The sequence below is a fragment of the Bombina bombina genome, chromosome 4 (genome assembly GCF_027579735.1).
Source record: "Bombina bombina isolate aBomBom1 chromosome 4, aBomBom1.pri, whole genome shotgun sequence".
NCBI lineage: Eukaryota > Metazoa > Chordata > Amphibia > Anura > Bombinatoridae > Bombina > Bombina bombina.
In genome coordinates, this window is record NC_069502.1 from 636,025,578 (window position 1) to 636,045,825 (window position 20,248).

At 38.8% G+C, this 20,248-nt stretch overlaps 1 protein-coding gene across 1 annotated transcript in view; it reads left to right on the forward strand.

Moving 5' to 3' along the window:
* The window catches only part of REPS1 (RALBP1 associated Eps domain containing 1), a 704,997-nt gene that overhangs the window by 628,110 nt on the left and 56,639 nt on the right, over positions 1-20,248 (forward strand). Inside the window, 1 exon segment of the mRNA XM_053710662.1 lies at positions 9,464-9,553. Within this exon segment, the coding sequence (XP_053566637.1) occupies positions 9,464-9,553 (90 nt within the window).

Here is a 20,248-nt window from a genome sequence, read left to right on the forward strand (position 1 = left end):
ACTGTAATTTGATTATATGGAAAAATTTGTCACACACACTATCACCCAAAATGCCTGTAAAAAATAAAAAAACTAAGTCGCCCGAGCCTATACTAGACATCACTGGTGATTCCACACCTAGGAATATTGATAACCAGACCCTGATAGCTCAATTATACGTGAACTTTTCTCCCCTCAATTTGACTTGAAAAAAAAAGAACTTGGTACAATCTCTTCAGAGATAACTGTTCTCTCGACAGAAGTTAGGCAGTTCTCTAACAGAATGCTAGAGGCTGAGAACAGAATCTCTGAATTAGAGGACCAGGTCAATACCCAAGCCAATTCTATTGTTAAACAAGAGTCTAAAATAAATAATCTTCAATTGCCTCTTGACGAACTCAATTGGTCTTCCTGAATCAGCTGAATATGAAGATCTGATACATTTTACATCATTGGTATTACCTCAGGCTCTCGGCTTTCCACAATTGGCGTTACCAATCGCCATTGAGAGAGCACATAGAATGGGCCCAAAGAAGTTCCATTCTGAAGGCCCCACTAGGAACAGAATGTGTATCTTCAAAGTTTTAAACTTTCAGGATAAAATTCAGATAATGAGATTTAAAAAAAGTGATCCCCTTATTTTTGGAAATAGCAGAATCTTGCTATTCCAGGATTTCTCTACGGAAACTTCTTTAAAACGAAAGACAATGGCACCCTACTGTACCCAACTAATAAACAAAGGAATAAATGCGAGGATGGTTTATCCGGCCAAAATTACAGTTGAGCACAGTGGGTCCAGATTAGTCTTTTCTGAAGTTGAAGCAATTAAGGATTTCCTGGAAGATAAGCAAGATATTTGCTCTTCTCTTCTCCCTGTTTATTAAACGGTTAATAACCAGAATGTATTATCAAATGTCATACATTGGTTCCCAGGAGGTGTCAAACTTAAAAAACACAGGTAGAGTTATATACATAATTGTTCTTGTAGGTCATGAGGCTGATATATAGTGCTCCTCTTCCCTTACTGGATTAGTTGTCTCTTTTCTGTTTTTTGTTTTTTTTTCATTTTTATTGCATTGCCTCCCCTGGGCCCGCGAGGGGAGAAAATAAAAAGTTAAGGGTCTTTAGTGGATATTAACATTTTATCCTGGAACGTAGGAGGGATTGTCTCTCCTATGAAGCGTAAATTGATTATTAAATTACTGGCTAAACAGAAACCGGATATTGCTTTCATACAAGAGACTCATCTCACAGAACAGGAAGTCGCTAAGCTTAAGATAAAATGGGTAGGGGAGGTAATTGCCTCATCTTTTAGAAGGAGAAAATGTGGGGTGGCAATACTGTTTAGTAAATCTCTTGACTATAAGATCTTACAGGTGGAGACGTTACTGTTTAGTAAATCTCTTGACTATAAGATCTTACAGGTGGAGACGGATTCTGTGGCTAGGTTTATTTTATTACAAATCCTTATTAATAATACCAAATTTATTCTTTGTAATGTCTATGGTCCAAATAAATTTTGCAGTGAGTTTTGGGAGAATATTAAAGTAAAACTTTTCCCTCATATTAAAGAGAATCTCATTCTTGGTGGAGACTTTAATATGACTTTATGCCCTGAAGTAGACAGATTTTCACATAAAAATCTTCCAGAGATTAGGAGAAGCTCAAAATTCTTTTCTGGATTCTGCCAGAAATTACATGTCATTGATATTTGGCGCTGCCATAATCCTGATTTGTTGGGCTTCACATGTGAATCTAAAGCGCATAGGACATTCTCTAGATTAGATCTGTTTCTAATCTCTGAATCATTATCGATTTGTAAAACAGAGGCAGGAATTGGCGAGATCTTGATCTCGAATCACTCGATTATATCTTTAGTATTAAAGTGTCAGGACAGTTTTAAATCAAAAACCCCTAGGGTATTCTTCTATCCACGTTATCTATACAATAACCCGAGGTTTGTATGTTGGATAAAACAGACATGGAAGGACTATTGCACTCGTAATATTTCCTACTTTCATAAGATAGAAACCTTCTGGGAGGCGTCAAAAGCTGTCCTACGAGGTGAAATTAAGACATTCTTAGATGTTAGAAACAAGAAACAACGGGCTTGAGATCTTCAACTAACCAATCAGGTTAAAAATGCCTACATAAAATTTCATAGAGACCGTTCAAACAGTAATTGGAATAAGTATAAAGATCTAAGGAAGGAAAGGGATATATTCTTAGCGCAAAAACATCTAGAGGAAGAGACCAAAATGAATGTACATTTTAGTAGCTTTCATGGTAGCTCAGCTAAAAATCTAGCCAGACTGGTTAAAGTAAGAAAAAAGAAGAATTTTATACCTTGCATACAGGAGGGAAATATGAGATATACAAATTCAGAGGAGATATGTGGAGTGTTTTTCAAATATTATAAACAACTATACTCATTGGGGGAATGTAATCCCACTAATCAAGAGAATTTCTGGACTAAGATCATCTTACCTAAGATTCAGAAAGAGGAGTTAGAGTCTCTTAATGCTCCGATTACTATTGAAGAAATTGCGAAAGCAATAGATCTAGCTAAACTGAATAAATCTGCTGGTCCAGATGGGTTTCCAGCTGAATTTTATAAAAGCCTAGCTGAAGAGGTAATTCCAGTTTTGGAGAAATTTAATCCAATCTCAAGTTTTTTTTGCAGCAGCAAACATCTCATTAATATTGAAAAAAGGGAAGAATCCAGAAGATCCAACCTCTTACAGGCCAATCTCAGTGCTCAATGCGGATTATAAAATTTTAGCTTTGATTATTGCTCGTAGATTGGCATGTTGTTTGGATAAACTTATTCATCCTGACCAGGTTAGATTTATGTCAGGGCGGAATTCTGCTAAGAATGTTCGGAAGTTGACTACCCTGGCAGATTATATCTGGAATAGTGATCAATTTAAAGATAAAAGGGATTTAAAGGATATAGCTGTTCTTACTTTGGATGCTGTCAAAGCCTTTGACAGCATCACATGGACACATCTATTTACGACACTGGCAAAATTTGGCTTTTCAAATAATTTTTCGCATTTTGTCCGGAAAATTTATCGAGATCCAGTTTCATTCTTACTTGTTAATCGCACGCTTTCCCCCAAATTTGTCTTAGAGAGGGGGACAAGACAGGGCTGTCCCCTCTCACCTCTCTTGTTTAACATCGCTCTTGAGCCGCTCGCAACCAGGTTGAGAGATATTTTGCCTGGGATTCCAGCTCTAGATCAAAATTTAAAAATATTACTCTATGCGGATGACATATTAATATGTTTACAAAATACCAGTGAGACAATCCCTAAGGTAATAAGCACCTTAGAGTAATTTAGTTCCTTTGCTGGCTATAAGACCAATCGCCATTGAGAGAGCACATAGAATGGGCCCAAAGAAGTTCCATTCTGAAGGCCCCACTAGGAACAGAATGTGTATCTTCAAAGTTTTAAACTTTCAGGATAAAATTCAGATAATGAGATTTAAAAAAAGTGATCCCCTTATTTTTGGAAATAGCAGAATCTTGCTATTCCAGGATTTCTCTACGGAAACTTCTTTAAAACGAAAGACAATGGCACCCTACTGTACCCAACTAATAAACAAAGGAATAAATGCGAGGATGGTTTATCCGGCCAAAATTACAGTTGAGCACAGTGGGTCCAGATTAGTCTTTTCTGAAGTTGAAGCAATTAAGGATTTCCTGGAAGATAAGCAAGATATTTGCTCTTCTCTTCTCCCTGTTTATTAAACGGTTAATAACCAGAATGTATTATCAAATGTCATACATTGGTTCCCAGGAGGTGTCAAACTTAAAAAACACAGGTAGAGTTATATACATAATTGTTCTTGTAGGTCATGAGGCTGATATATAGTGCTCCTCTTCCCTTACTGGATTAGTTGTCTCTTTTCTGTTTTTTTTTTTTTTTTCATTTTTATTGCATTGCCTCCCCTGGGCCCGCGAGGGGAGAAAATAAAAAGTTAAGGGTCTTTAGTGGATATTAACATTTTATCCTGGAACGTAGGAGGGATTGTCTCTCCTATGAAGCGTAAATTGATTATTAAATTACTGGCTAAACAGAAACCGGATATTGCTTTCATACAAGAGACTCATCTCACAGAACAGGAAGTCGCTAAGCTTAAGATAAAATGGGTAGGGGAGGTAATTGCCTCATCTTTTAGAAGGAGAAAATGTGGGGTGGCAATACTGTTTAGTAAATCTCTTGACTATAAGATCTTACAGGTGGAGACGTTACTGTTTAGTAAATCTCTTGACTATAAGATCTTACAGGTGGAGACGGATTCTGTGGCTAGGTTTATTTTATTACAAATCCTTATTAATAATACCAAATTTATTCTTTGTAATGTCTATGGTCCAAATAAATTTTGCAGTGAGTTTTGGGAGAATATTAAAGTAAAACTTTTCCCTCATATTAAAGAGAATCTCATTCTTGGTGGAGACTTTAATATGACTTTATGCCCTGAAGTAGACAGATTTTCACATAAAAATCTTCCAGAGATTAGGAGAAGCTCAAAATTCTTTTCTGGATTCTGCCAGAAATTACATGTCATTGATATTTGGCGCTGCCATAATCCTGATTTGTTGGGCTTCACATGTGAATCTAAAGCGCATAGGACATTCTCTAGATTAGATCTGTTTCTAATCTCTGAATCATTATCGATTTGTAAAACAGAGGCAGGAATTGGCGAGATCTTGATCTCGAATCACTCGATTATATCTTTAGTATTAAAGTGTCAGGACAGTTTTAAATCAAAAACCCCTAGGGTATTCTTCTATCCACGTTATCTATACAATAACCCGAGGTTTGTATGTTGGATAAAACAGACATGGAAGGACTATTGCACTCGTAATATTTCCTACTTTCATAAGATAGAAACCTTCTGGGAGGCGTCAAAAGCTGTCCTACGAGGTGAAATTAAGACATTCTTAGATGTTAGAAACAAGAAACAACGGGCTTGAGATCTTCAACTAACCAATCAGGTTAAAAATGCCTACATAAAATTTCATAGAGACCGTTCAAACAGTAATTGGAATAAGTATAAAGATCTAAGGAAGGAAAGGGATATATTCTTAGCGCAAAAACATCTAGAGGAAGAGACCAAAATGAATGTACATTTTAGTAGCTTTCATGGTAGCTCAGCTAAAAATCTAGCCAGACTGGTTAAAGTAAGAAAAAAGAAGAATTTTATACCTTGCATACAGGAGGGAAATATGAGATATACAAATTCAGAGGAGATATGTGGAGTGTTTTTCAAATATTATAAACAACTATACTCATTGGGGGAATGTAATCCCACTAATCAAGAGAATTTCTGGACTAAGATCATCTTACCTAAGATTCAGAAAGAGGAGTTAGAGTCTCTTAATGCTCCGATTACTATTGAAGAAATTGCGAAAGCAATAGATCTAGCTAAACTGAATAAATCTGCTGGTCCAGATGGGTTTCCAGCTGAATTTTATAAAAGCCTAGCTGAAGAGGTAATTCCAGTTTTGGAGAAATTTAATCCAATCTCAAGTTTTTTTTGCAGCAGCAAACATCTCATTAATATTGAAAAAAGGGAAGAATCCAGAAGATCCAACCTCTTACAGGCCAATCTCAGTGCTCAATGCGGATTATAAAATTTTAGCTTTGATTATTGCTCGTAGATTGGCATGTTGTTTGGATAAACTTATTCATCCTGACCAGGTTAGATTTATGTCAGGGCGGAATTCTGCTAAGAATGTTCGGAAGTTGACTACCCTGGCAGATTATATCTGGAATAGTGATCAATTTAAAGATAAAAGGGATTTAAAGGATATAGCTGTTCTTACTTTGGATGCTGTCAAAGCCTTTGACAGCATCACATGGACACATCTATTTACGACACTGGCAAAATTTGGCTTTTCAAATAATTTTTCGCATTTTGTCCGGAAAATTTATCGAGATCCAGTTTCATTCTTACTTGTTAATCGCACGCTTTCCCCCAAATTTGTCTTAGAGAGGGGGACAAGACAGGGCTGTCCCCTCTCACCTCTCTTGTTTAACATCGCTCTTGAGCCGCTCGCAACCAGGTTGAGAGATATTTTGCCTGGGATTCCAGCTCTAGATCAAAATTTAAAAATATTACTCTATGCGGATGACATATTAATATGTTTACAAAATACCAGTGAGACAATCCCTAAGGTAATAAGCACCTTAGAGTAATTTAGTTCCTTTGCTGGCTATAAGACCAACATGGAGAAGAGCGAACTCATGTGGCTAGGTAAATATAATAAGGAACATACTAATACAATGTTTTGCACAGTTACAGCTATAAAATATTTGGGGTTGGAAATCCATAAAATTCCCAAACATTGGTATGCAGCAAACTTTGGAGCTCTTTTTCAAAAGATTAAAGAAGATCTTGAGCTATGGGTCGCTTTCCCCTTATCTATCACAGCTTCTATAAATTTGATTAAAACTATAATTTTTCCTTGGATTCTTTATCCCATGCATAACTTGCCAATAATTATATTAAATAAAGATCCATGTAAATTGAACTCTTGGTTCTCCAAATTTATCTGGAAATCTAAAAAAACGCGCATTTCTTTGAATAGATTATCACAAAAAATTTTGAATGCTGGGTTAGCTCTTTCTAATATTAGACTTTATAGTTTTGCCACATTGCTTAAAATAGCAATGGATTGGCTAGCTCAAACTAATAGAGTTGCTTCCCTTGATTTTGAATCCCAGTTGATTGTTCCTTGGTCTCTGAAGGCTCTTTTACATTGCCCGGTATATAAACTTCCTCTGAAAGTTTCCATCCTACAGTCTTTTAAAAATCCGATTCGTATATGGCAAAAGTTTTGTCATATATTAGAAATTGATCATTTCTTTTCCGACTTCTTACAGAGGCAACCCGCTTTTTACCCCAGGAATAGAGCAAAAAGTATTCCAAGAATGGCAGGATAAAGGTCTTAAGGACATCTAACAGTTATTGAATGATCAATATCAGATTCTACCTTGGGAAATGATCTCCCAACAATTTTCTCTTCATAGGGGGAACCTCTTTGCATACTTTCAAATTCGACACTATGTTTGCTCTCAAAGTTGGTATTCTTCAATTAGGTCTGAGTGGTCCGAGGTCAAGAGTTGTATCCAGAAATTTATAGCAGGAGATATATCAATCTCCTTAATCTATGATATTATGCTCACTGAACAGGGCATACTAGTGAGTGAAAAATGAGTTAATTCTTGGCTATTTTATATTCCTACAATTGATCAGGACAAGATTTCTAATAGCCTTGTGATGGTAGCCAGCTATCCTATTTCGGTAAGCTGGAAAGAATCTCATGTTAAACTAATGAATAATTTTTATTTATCCCCTCTCAGGATAGCTAAATTCTACCCCCTTAAAGGGGCTGATTGCCCTCGCTGTTTACATGCTAAAGCGGATCTCACGCATATGCTTTGGCACTGCCCTAAAATAAAACAACTATGGCAGAAAATTAAATATTTGTTCAATAGACTCTATAATGGGGCCTACTCGTTTTCACTGGAAGATATAGTATGTTTAATACTCAATCCCAGGACAGACTCAAAAATCTGAATCTTAAATACCATTATATTAATAGTTAGATACAATATCTTTAAATGCTGGATCGCTAAGCGCCCTCCTAGCTTGGGGTTAATTCTTAAGGGAGTACAATCCCAAATCATATATGAATCCTTCCATTTATCCCAGGCCTCAGAGAAAAGAATTAAAACTTTCTTGATAGACTGGGCACCGATCATTAAGACATATCCAATACAACTTCAGCAGCAGATTCTGTCTCCATTTGTTTCCTCTATTAGCTTTGCTGAGCTAGTTTTGTTACAAGTTTTCCCTGGCTCTTGGATTAGAAACTTTAGAGACATACCATAAGATGTAAAGACAGGAGCTATCTTTTTTACGGTCGATCCTCGCGGGACCGGGGGCCCCCTTTTTTTTTTTTCTTATTTTTAGACTCACTAGTTTTAAATAAAAAGGAAAAAAAAAAACATAGCCACTTAAATTATCTAAGATATTTGCTTGTTTTGTTTTTTTTTTGGACGGAAACATGTGTAAATGTATACATCTCTTTATTTGTATCTCAAACTAATTGGTTTATTATGCTGTATTCGAGTTGATATCGAAATGGTATACATTTTCTGCCGTCCTTTGTAATGATGAAGATCTTGATTTTTCTTTGTTGTTTCTTTCTGTTGGCTATGTATAATAAAGAAATATAATTAAAAAAATAAATAAAAAAAAAGAGCAGAGTTTATTTTGAGGTCTTTTCTACAAATAAAAATAGGAAGATTTTGAAATTTATAAAAGAAAGTGGTAGATTCCTCCATTTTTTAAGTAACAAAATGATATTAAAGGGACATGAAACCCAAATTTTTACTTTCATGATTTAGAAAGAGCATACAATTATAAACAACTTTCTAATTTACTTATATTATCTATTTTGCTCCATTCTTGATATTCTTTGCTGAAAAGCATATCTAGATATGCTTAGTAGCTGCTGATTGGTAGCTGCACATAGATGCCTCCTGTGATTGGTTCACCGTGTGCATTGCTATTTCTTCATTAAAGTATATCTAAAGAATGAAGCAAATTAGGTAATAGAAGTAAATTGGAATGTTGTTTAAAATTATATTCTCTTCCTTAATCATGAAAGAAAATGTTTGGGTATAGTGTCCCTTTAAGTTTATACTATTCTCCAGGACAAATACTAATGTTGATTCCAAAAAAACAAACAGATTGAGTACATGCATATCATCTTAATACAGTTGCCATTTTATAATTACCATGATGGTGTGTTTGTATCTATCTTAACCCAGTTATGTTCTTTTAACTACTCTTGTGGAAGTCCTTTTTCTTCCTTCTTTCCTAATAGGTCCTAGCTTAGGGTATGCATTATCTGAAGCCAGCAGGAAGGTTTGACAATATTTAGTAAAAGAGGTTGGGTGGACTCATGAAGAACTCTGAAGTATATGACCTAACTCCAAGGGGCATCTGGCTATATAGGGATCCTAAAGTATTAAACTTTCATGATTCAGATAGAGCATGCTGTTCTAAGAGATTTTCATTATCAAATAGTGCACAGTCTTTATATATGCACAGTGTATACATGTATGAATCTGGGATTGGCTGATGGTTGCCATGTGATACGTAGGGCAGGTAATCTTGAATACATTTTTAAATGCATCACAAAAAAAAATCAGAATAAGTGTTGATTGTGTAATTCTACTGTATTTAATGGTCCTTTAACATTGATTTATCACTTTGAAATTATGATTTTTATTTTTTTCGCCCAAGAATAAATCTTGTATTATGTTAATGTAATATTAGCTTTTAAAAACACCAATTGTTATTATGTAGGTTATTTAAATTGAAGCACATAGTTAGTTTCTAAAATGGAATTGTGATGATTTTGTGTGGTTTTTTTATAAGCATTTTTTATGCTTCCTAGGTTGAAAAACCACCTTCTGATGCCACTAGAAGTGCCAAGATAAATGATCGTGTTGAAGATAAAGCAGTTACCACCATCCCGGCTAATACTGTAAGTTCATTTTTGTGTTCATTTTCCAATAGCAATTGTTTCGGCAGTAAAGATATTAAGAATTACATAAATAATGGTACACATTGAGTTTATATGTTCTGTAAATAAATGGCTACATGTTTATTTTAATTTGCTGATATAGCAATTCTACAATACATTTATTTTATTCACATACTAGGCTGAACCTGCTCATTAATTAGAACCTATTTGGTGTAACACAAACCAAAACTTCTCATCAGGGCTCAAAATTTTAAGTCCTAAGCTACTAGCCAGGACAAAATGTTACTCGCCACTTCTAATCCCACCCACACCCACTACTTCATCCCCTCTTTGCATAGGTTTAGCCATTGTGAAACATTTTGTAATATTGTTTTTTTCTTTTACAAAGATATGACGAGTCCACGGATTTCATCCTTACTTGTGGGATATTAACCTCCTGCTAACAGGAAGTGGCAAAGAGCACCACAGCAGAGCTGTATATATAGCCCTTCCCCTCCACCCCCAGTCATTCTCTTTGCCTGTGTTATACTAGGAAGACATAGTAAAGTGAGGTGTTAGTTTTAGTTTCTTCAATCAAGAAGTTTTTTATTTTAAATGGTACCGGTGAGTTCTATTTTCCTCAGGGGGATATGGAAGAAGATTTCTGCCCTGAGGTTTGATGATCTTAGCATTTGTAACTAAGATCCACGCTGGTTTCCACAAGACTTCTGAAGGTAACCATGAGACATCTTCAGTGTGGAGACCGGTTTCATGCTACAAGCAGCATTAAGTTATGTGCAGCCTTTTTTTCTGAGGAGACTTGGTGTATCAGAACTGGCTGGCATTATTTCCCTGTATGGGAATGGGGTAAGCAGTAAAACCTATTTTAATAAGGGGGGGTGTTACTGGAGTCCCTAGTTTATATTTATCATTAGTTGATATTTGGGCATTATGTGACATGGGAGACACTATAAAAAACAATGTTTTATGTTTTTTATTTTTGGCACTTAAAACTTATTGGTTTTATGGTTGAGGGTTATATTGTGTGTGTATTTTTACTTTAGTGCAAAACTGCATTTCCATGCGGTGTTGTTTGGGCCTACTCCAACTTTTGACCTTAAGGGGCGGAGCCTATTTTGGCGCAATTTCTTCAGGCTTAGCAGCAGCAAACAGTAACTCAGTGGCTCCTGGACTGTGTAGCTGGTCTGAAGGGTTGGAAACTTGATTCGAAGTACCCTGGGGGCAGGTAGGCGCCACAGCTGCAGAGTGTATTTTTATCTATCTTTTGACTACATGTTGATATAAGTACTTCTAAAGCCTTATTTCTGTCCTTGCTTCTGGGTGCAGTTATTTTTGGATTAACCAACAATATTAAGTTAAATTTGGGAATAATTTAACGTTTTTTGTGCATTTTGGAAAAATTGTTCACTTTTTCTTTTCTTAAAGGCACAGTACACATTTTTTCTAATGTTTATTTTATGCTATAAATAAGTGTTTAAACGACTTTTGTGGTATTACTAGTCTGTTCAACATGTCTGACATTGAGGTTTCTCATTGTTCTATGTGTTTAGAAGCTATTGTGGAACCCCCTCTTACGTTGTGTACCTCTTGTACTGAAAGGGCCTTACAATGTAAAAAGCATATTTTAGGTAAAGATAGTGTACCTAAGGATGATTCTCAGTCTGAAGAGAATCAGGATATGTCATCCAATTCTCCCCAAGTGTCACAACCTTTTATGCCCACACAAGCGACGCCTAGTACTTCTAGTGCATCTAATTCCTTTACTCTGCAGGAGATGGCTGCAGTTATGTCAACTACCCTTACAAAGGTATTGTCTAAATTACCAGTGTTGCAGGGTAAACGCAGTAGGTCACGTATTAATGTAAATACTGAATCCTTTGATGCTTTATTGGCTATTTCCGATGTTCCCTCACAGTGCTCTGAGATGAGGATCTGGGAATTACTGTCTGAGGGTGAAATTTCTGATTCATGGAATGTTTTGCCTCCGACAGATTCGGATGCTATGTCATTTAAATTTAAGCTTGAACACCTCTGCCTGTTGCTTAGGGAGGTTTTAGCGACTCTGGATGATTGTGATCCTATTGTGATTCCTCCAGAGAAATTGTGTAAAATGGATAAATATTTGGAAGTTCCTACTTACACTGATGTTTTTCCGGTTCCTAAGTGAATTTCGGAAATTATTAGTAAGGAATGGGATAGACCAGATATACCGTTTTCTCCCTCTCCTAATTTTAAGAAAATGATTCCTATATCAGATACCATTCGGGACTCATGGCAAGCGGTCCCTAAGGTAGAGGGAGCTATATCTTCCCTAGCTAAGCGTACTACTATACCCATTGAGGATAGTTGTGCTTTCAAGGATCCTATGGATAAGAAATTAGAGGGTCTACTAAAGAAATTATTTGTTAATCAGGGATTTCTTTTACAACCTATGGCTTGCATTGTTCCAGTAACTACTGCAGCAGCTTTTTAGTTTGAGGCTCTAGAAGAGTCTCTTAAGGTTGAGACTCCATTAGATGACATTCTAGATAGAATTAGGGCTCTTAAGCTAGCTAATTCTTTTATTACTGATGCCACTTTTCAAATTGCTAAATTAGCGGCAAAAAATGCAGGATTTGCTATTTTAGCACGTAGAGCATTGTGGCTCAAATCTTGGTCTGCTGATGTGTCATTAAAACATAAGCTTTTAGCTATTCCCTTTAAGAGTAAGACCCTTTTTGGGCCAGAATTGAAGGAGATCATTTCTGATATTACAGGAGGTAAGGGCCATGCCCTACCTCAGGATATGTCGGTTAAAATGAGGGGTAAACAAAATAATTTTCGTTCCTTTCGGAACTTTAAAGGAGGACCCCCGCTTCTTCTTCCACAAAGCATCATGAAGGGGTGGCCCCTGATCCGGGACCGGGTCTAGTAGGGGGCAGACTTTCTTTCTTTGCTCAGGCTTGGGCAAGTGATGTTCAGGATTCCTGGGCACTAGAAATAGTGACCCACGGTTATCAATTGGAATTCAAGGATTTTCTCCCAAGAGGGAGATTTCATCTTTCAAGATTATCTGCAAACCAGATAAAGCGAGAGGCGTTCTTACGCTGTGTAAAAGACCTTTTTACTATGGGAGTAATCTGTCCTGTTCCAAAATTGGAACAGGGACAGGGGTTTTTACTCAAACCTATTTGTGGTCCCCAAAAAAGAGGGAACGTTCAGACTCATTTTGGACCTCAAGTGTCTAAACAAATTTCTAAGAGTTCCATCATTCAAGATGGAGACAATTCGAGCGATTTTGCCAATGATCCAGGAGGGTCAATATATGACTACTGTGGATTTGAAGGATGCTTACCTTCTTATTCCAATCCACAAAGATCATCATCGGTTTCTAAGGTTTGCCTTCTTGGACAAACATTATCAGTTTGTGGCTCTTCCTTTCGGGTTGGCCACAGCACCCAGAATCTTCACAAATGTTCTAGGGTCTCTTTTGGCGGTTTCTCAGACCGCAAGGGATAGCGGTGGCGCCTTATCTGGACGATATTCTGATTCAGGCGTCAACATATCTGACAAAATCTCACACAGACACAGTGTTGTCTTTTCTGAGAACTCATGGCTGGAAGGTGAACATAGAGAAGAGTTCACTTGTTCCACAAACAAGGGTTCCTTTTCTGGGAACTCTGATAGATTCGGTAGCCATGAAAGTATTTCTGACGGTGGACAGAAAATCAAAGATTTTGAATACTTGCCGAGCACTTCTGTCCATTCCTCGGCCATCAGTGGCTCAGTGTATGGAGGTAATCGGATTAATGGTAGCGGCAATGGACATCGTTCCGTTTGCTCGCTTTCATCTCAGACCACTGCAACTGTGCACGCTCGGTCAGTGGAATGGGGATTATGCGGATTTATCTCCAAAGATAATTCTGGATCTAGAGATCAGAAACTCTCTTCTTTGGTGGTTGTCGCCAGATCATCTGTCCCAGGGGACTTGTTTCCGCAGACCCTCGTAGGTGATAGTGACAACAGATGCCAGCCTTCTGGGCTGGGGTGCAGTTTGGAACTCCCTGAAGGCTCAGGGTGTTTGGACTCTCTACTTCCAATCAATACAGGTATACCCCGTTCATATAGCGGGTTAGGGACCGGAGCCCCGCTGTAAAGTGAAAACCGCCTTAAAGTGAAACAAGGCAGTTTTAGCTTTCTTTTCACTTGCCAGTGTGTTTAAAAACTTAAAAACATGTTTTAACTAACTTATATTAGGTGTACAATAGCGCTAACTTTAGTTTAACACTCGCATAGCACAGTATTCAATAAATACTGTACCTGTAACATAGTGACAATCACTGTAGTACAATTTGACAGAGTATAGCACTGAGACACAGATTGCACTGTAATGCTGTAAACAGAGTGAACAAAGCATAATAAAATGGTGCCAGTCACTTTTCTTGCAATCTCACGAAGATTACAGCACTGTTTTAAAATCCTTGGAGTTTGAACTTCAGCTCCACAAAGCGCTGTATTAGCGAAGCGCTGTAAAGTGAAGCGCTGTAAAGTAAGGTATACCTGTATTCTGGAGCTGAGAGCAATATTCAATGCACTTCAGGCGTAGCCTCATTTGGCTTCGGCCAAATTCATCAGATTCCAGTCGGACAACTTAACGACTGTGGCATATGTCAATCATCAGGGGGGAACAAGGAGTTCCTTAGCGATGATAGAAGTATCCAAGATAATCAGTTGGGCAGAGGCCCACTCTTGTCATCTGTCAGCGATCTACATCCCAGGGGTAGAGAACTGGGAAGCAGATTTTCTAAGTCGACAGACTTTTCATCCGGGGGAGTGGGAACTTCACCTGGAGGTATTTGCCTCATTGATTCTCAGATGGGGCAGACCGGAATTGGATTTGATGGCATCTCGTCAGAATGTCAAGCTTCAAGATACGGATCCCGGTCAAGGGATCCTCAGGCCGAACTGATAGATGCCTTGGCAGTACCTTGGTTGTTCAGCCTAGCTTATGTGTTTCCGCCGTTTCCTCTCCTCCCACGTGTGATTGCTCGAATCAAACAGGAGAGAGCTCTAGTGATCCTGATAGCACCTGCATGGCCACGCAGGACTTGGTATGCGGATCTAGTGGACTTGTCCTCTCTGCCACCGTGGAAACTTCCGTTGAGACTGGACCTTCTCATTCAAGGTCCTTTCCAACATCCAAATCTAATTTCTCTGCAACTTACTGCGTGGAGATTGAACACTTGATTTTATCGAAGAGAGGATTCTCTGATTCAGTTATCAATACTTTGATACAGGCTAGAAAGCCTGTCACTAGAAAAATCTATCATAAGATATGGCGTAAATATCTTTTTGGTGTGAATCCAAGGGTTACTCATGGAGTAAAGTTAGGATTCCTAGGATTTTGTCTTTTCTCCAAGAAGGATTGGAGAAATGGTTATCAGCAAGTTCCTTAAAGGGACAAATTTCAGCTTTGTCAATTCTGTTTCACAAATGTTTGGCAAATGTATCAGATGTTCAGTCTTTTTGTCAGGCTCTATCTAGAATTAAGCCTGTATTTAGACCCATTACTCCTCCCTGGAGTTTGAATTTAGTTCTTCGAGTTCTGCAAGGGGTTCCGTTTGAACCTATGCATTCCATAGATATTAAACTATTATCTTGGAAAGTTCTGTTTTTGGTTGCTATTTCTTAAGCTTGAAGAGTTTGAGCTTTCAGCATTACAGAATGATTCGCCTTATCTCATATTTCATTCTGATAAGGTGGTTTTTACGTTCCAAACCTGGATTCCTTCCTAAGGTTGTTTCGAATAAGAATATTAATCAGGAAATTGTTGTTCCTTCCTTGTGTCCTAATCCTTCTAAGAAGGAGCGTCTGTTACATAACTTGGACGTGGTCCGTTAAAGTTTTACTTACAGGCAACTAGGGATTTCCGTCAATCATCTTCATTATTCATTGTTTATTCTGGAAAGCGTAGGGGTCAGAAAGCTTCAGCTACCTCTCTTTCTTTTTGGCTGAGAAGTATCATCCACCTGGCTTATGAGACTGCTGGACAGCAGCCTCCTGAATGAATTACGGCTCATTCTTCTAGGGCTGTGGCTTTCACATGGGCTTTTAAAAATGATGCATCTGTGGAACAGATTTGTAAGGCTGCGACTTGGTCGTCCCTTCACACTTTTTCCAAATTTTACAAATTTGATACTTTTGCTTCTTCTGAGGCTATCTTTGGGAGAAAGGTTCTTCAAGCAGTGGTGCCTTCCGTTTAGGTTCCTGTCTTGTCCCTCCCTTTCATCCGTGTCCTATTGCTTTGGTATTGGTTTCCCACAAGTAAGGATGAAATCCGTGGACTCGTCATATCTTTGTAAAAGAAAACTAAATTTATGCTTACCTGATAAATTACTTTCTTTTACGATATAACGAGTCCACGGCCCACCCTGTTCTTTTTAAGACAGTTTTTCTTTATATTTTTTTTAAACTTCAGTCATCTCGGCACCTTTTTAGCCTTTCCTTTTTCTCTTCCTATACCTTCGGCCAAATGACTGAGGGTGGAGGGGTAGGGGAGGGGCTATATATACAGCTCTGCTGTGGTGCTCTTTGCCACTTCCTGTTAGCAGGAGGTTAATATCCCACAAGTAATTTATCAGGTAAGCATAAATTTAGTTATTTTATAACATAACAAATTAAATAATGCTGCATACAGTAACAAATTGTCAAAAATAAATTCATAGCAGTTAGAAGCATCAACTGTGGGATTTAGGGTAGACAACAACTGGATAGAAAAAGGAAGTTGTTAAACTGAGAGAGTGCTGTCAGTCATCTCTCCCTTTTTCTCGACTCCCTCCTCTCTTTAATCTCTCTTTCTCCAACATTGGTGTGTCCGGTCCACGGCGTCATCCTTACTTGTGGGAATATCTCTTCCCCAACAGGAAATGGCAGAGAGTCCCAGCAAAGCTGGCCATATAGTCCCTCCTAGGCTCCGCCCACCCCAGTCATTCTCTTTGCCGTTGCACAGGCAACATCTCCACGGAGATGGTTAAGAGTTTTTTGGTGTTTAAATGTAGTTTTTTATTCTTCTATCAAGTGTTTGTTATTTTAAAATAGTGCTGGTATGTACTATTTACTCTGAAACAGAAAAGGATGAAGATTTCTGTTTGTGAGAGGAAGATGATTTTAGCAGACAGTAACTAAAATCGATTGCTGTTTCCACATTGGACTGTTGAGATGAAGTAACTTCAGTTGGGGGAAACAGTTAGCAGACTTTTCTGCTTAAGGTATGACTAGCCATATTTCTAACAAGACCATGTAATGCTGGAAGGCTGTCATTTCCCCTCATGGGGACCGGTAAGCCATTTTCTTAGTCAAGCAAACAGAATAAAGGGCTTAATATGGGCTATAAAACTGGTAGACACTTTTATGGGCTAAATCGATTGCTTTATTTGGGCATTTTATACAAGTTTATGCTGATAATTCACATTTATAAACTTGGGGAACGTTTTTTAACGGCAGGCACTATGTTAGACACCTTATCTAGTCAGGGAGGGCCTTCCCAGTTGTAGGCTGAGCCTAATTTTCGCGCCATTACTGCGCAGTTGTTTTTGAGAGCAAGACATGCAGATGCATGTGTGAGGATCTGAAAGTAGCTGGAAAAGTTTCTAGAAGGCGTCACTTGGTATCGTATTCCCCTCTGGGCTTGGTTAGGTCACAGCAAAGGCTATAGCTGGGACTGTATAGGGGTTAAATTTGTAAACGGCTCCGGTTCCGTTATTTTAAGGGTTAAAATTTTGGTGTGCAATACTCTTAATGCTTTAAGACACTGTGGTGAAATTTTGGTAATTTTTGAACAATTCCTTCATACTTTTTCACATATTCAGTAATAAAGTGTTTTCTGTTTAAAATTTAAAGAGACAGTAACGGTTTTGTTTTAAAACGTTTTTTGTGCTTTATTGACAAGTTTAAGCCTGTTTAACATGTCTGTGCCTTCGGATAAGCTATGTTCTATATGTATGAAAGCCAATGTGTCTCCCCTTTTAAATTTGTGTGATAATTGTGCCATAGCATCCAAACAAAGTAAGGACAGTACTGCCACAGATAATGAAATTGCCCAAGATGATTCCTCAGATGAGGGGAGTAAACATGATACTACATCATCTCCTACTGTGTCTACACCAGTTTTGCCCACGCAGGAGGCCCCTAGTACATCTAGCGCGCCAATGCTTATTACCATGCAACAATTGACGGCTGTAATGGATAACTCCATAGCAAATATTTTATCCAAAATGCCTACATATCAGAGAAAGCGCGATTGCTCTGTTTTAAACACTGAAGAGCAGGAGGGCGCTGATGATAATTGTTCTGTCATACCCTCACACCAATCGGAAGTGGCCATGAGGGAGGTTTTGTCAGATGGGGAAATTTCAGATTCAGGAAAAATTTCTCAACAAGCTGAACCTGATGTTGTGACATTTAAATTTAAATTAGAACATCTCCGCGCACTTCTTAAGGAGGTGTTATCTACTCTGGATGATTGTGACAACTTGGTCATTCCAGAGAAATTATGCAAGATGGACAAATTCCTAGAGGTTCCGGTGCACCCCGGCATACCTTTTGTTCTCCCCCCTATATTTAAGAAATTATTTCCTATGGTCGACCCCAGAAAGGACTTATGGCAGACAGTCCCTAAGGTCGAGGGGGCAGTTTCTACTCTAAACAAGCGCACTACTATTCCTATCGAGGATAGTTGTGCTTTCAAAGATCCTATGGATAAAAAATTGGAGGGTTTGCTTAAAAAGATTTTTGTACAGCAAGGTTACCTTCTACAACCCATTTCGTGCATTGTTCCTGTCACTACAGCAGCGTGGTTCTGGTTCGAGGAACTAGAAAAGTCGCTCAGTAGAGAGACTTCATATGAGGAGGTTATGGACAGAGTTCACGCACTTAAGTTGGCTAACTCTTTTATTTTAGATGCCGATTTGCAATTCGCTAGATTAGCGGCGAAAAATTCAGGGTTTGCAATCGTGGCGCGCAGAGCGCTTTGGCTGAAGTCTTGGTCAGCGGATGTGTCATCCAAGACAAAATTGCTTAACATCCCTTTCAAAGGTAAAACTCTATTTGGACCAGAATTGAAAGAGATTATCTCAGACATCACTGGGGGAAAGGGCCACGCCCTTCCACAAGATAGGCCTTTCAAGGCCAAGAATAAGTCTAATTTTCGTTCCTTTCGCAATTTCAGGAACGGACCGGCCTCCAATTCTGCATCCTCTAAGCAAGAGGGTAATGCCTCACAACCCAAACCAGCCTGGAAACCGATGCAAGGCTGGAACAAGGGTAAGCAGGCCAAGAAGCCTGCTGCTGCTAACAAAACAGCATGAAGGAGTAGCCCCCGATCCGGGACCGGATCTAGTAGGGGGCAGACTCTCTCTCTTTGCTCAGGCTTGGGCAAGAGATGTTCAGGATCCCTGGGCACTAGAAATAGTTTCTCAGGGTTATCTTCTGGAATTCAGGGAACTACCCCCAAGGGGAAGGTTCCACATGTCTCACTTATCCTTAAACCAAATAAAGAGACAGGCGTTCTTACAATGTGTAGAAGACCTGTTAAAGATGGGAGTGATACACCCAGTTCCAATAAAGGAACAAGGAATGGGATTTTATTCAAATCTGTTCGTAGTTCCCAAAAAAGAGGGAACTTTCAGACCAATTTTGGATTTGAAGATCCTAAACAAATTTCTCAGGGTACCATCGTTCAAGATGGAAACCATTCGAACGATTCTGCCCACTATCCAGGAAGGTCAATTTATGACTACCGTGGATCTAAAGGATGCGTACCTACATATTCCTATCCACAAAGAACATCATCAGTTCCTAAGGTTCGCCTTTCGCCTTTCATTACCAGTTTGTGGCCCTCCCATTCGGGTTAGCCACTGCTCCAAGGATTTTCACAAAGGTACTAGGGTCCCTTCTAGCGGTTCTAAGACCGAGGGGCATTGCAGTAGTACCTTACTTGGACGACATTCTAATACAAGCGTCGTCCCTGTCAAAAGCAAAGGCTCATACAGACATCGTTCTGGCCTTTCTCAGATCACACGGATGGAAGGTGAACATAGAAAAAAGTTCTCTGTCCCCGTCAACAAGAGTTCCCTTCTTGGGAACAATATTAGATTCCTTAGAAATGAGGATTTTTCTGACAGAGGTCAGAAAGTCAAAACTTCTAAGCACTTGTCAAGTTCTTCATTCTGTTCCACGTCCTTCCATAGCGCAGTGCATGGAAGTAGTAGGGTTGATGGCTGCAGCAATGGACATAGTTCCTTTTGCACGAATTCATCTAAGACCATTACAACTGTGCATGCTCAAACAGTGGAATGGGGACTATACAGACTTGTCTCCAATGATTCAAGTAGATCAGAAGACCAGAGATTCACTCCGTTGGTGGCTGACCCTGGACCATCTATCCCAGGGAATGAGCTTCCGCAGACCAGAGTGGGTCATTGTCACGACCGACGCCAGTCTAGTGGGCTGGGGTGCGATCTGGGAATCCCTGAAAGCTCAGGGACTATGGTCTCGGGAAGAGTCTCTTCTCCCGATAAACATTCTGGAACTAAGAGCGATCTTCAATGCTCTCAGGGCTTGGCCTCAGCTAGCAAAGGCCAGATTCATAAGATTCCAATCAGACAACATGACGACCGTTGCGTATATCAATCATCAGGGGGGAACAAGGAGTTCCCT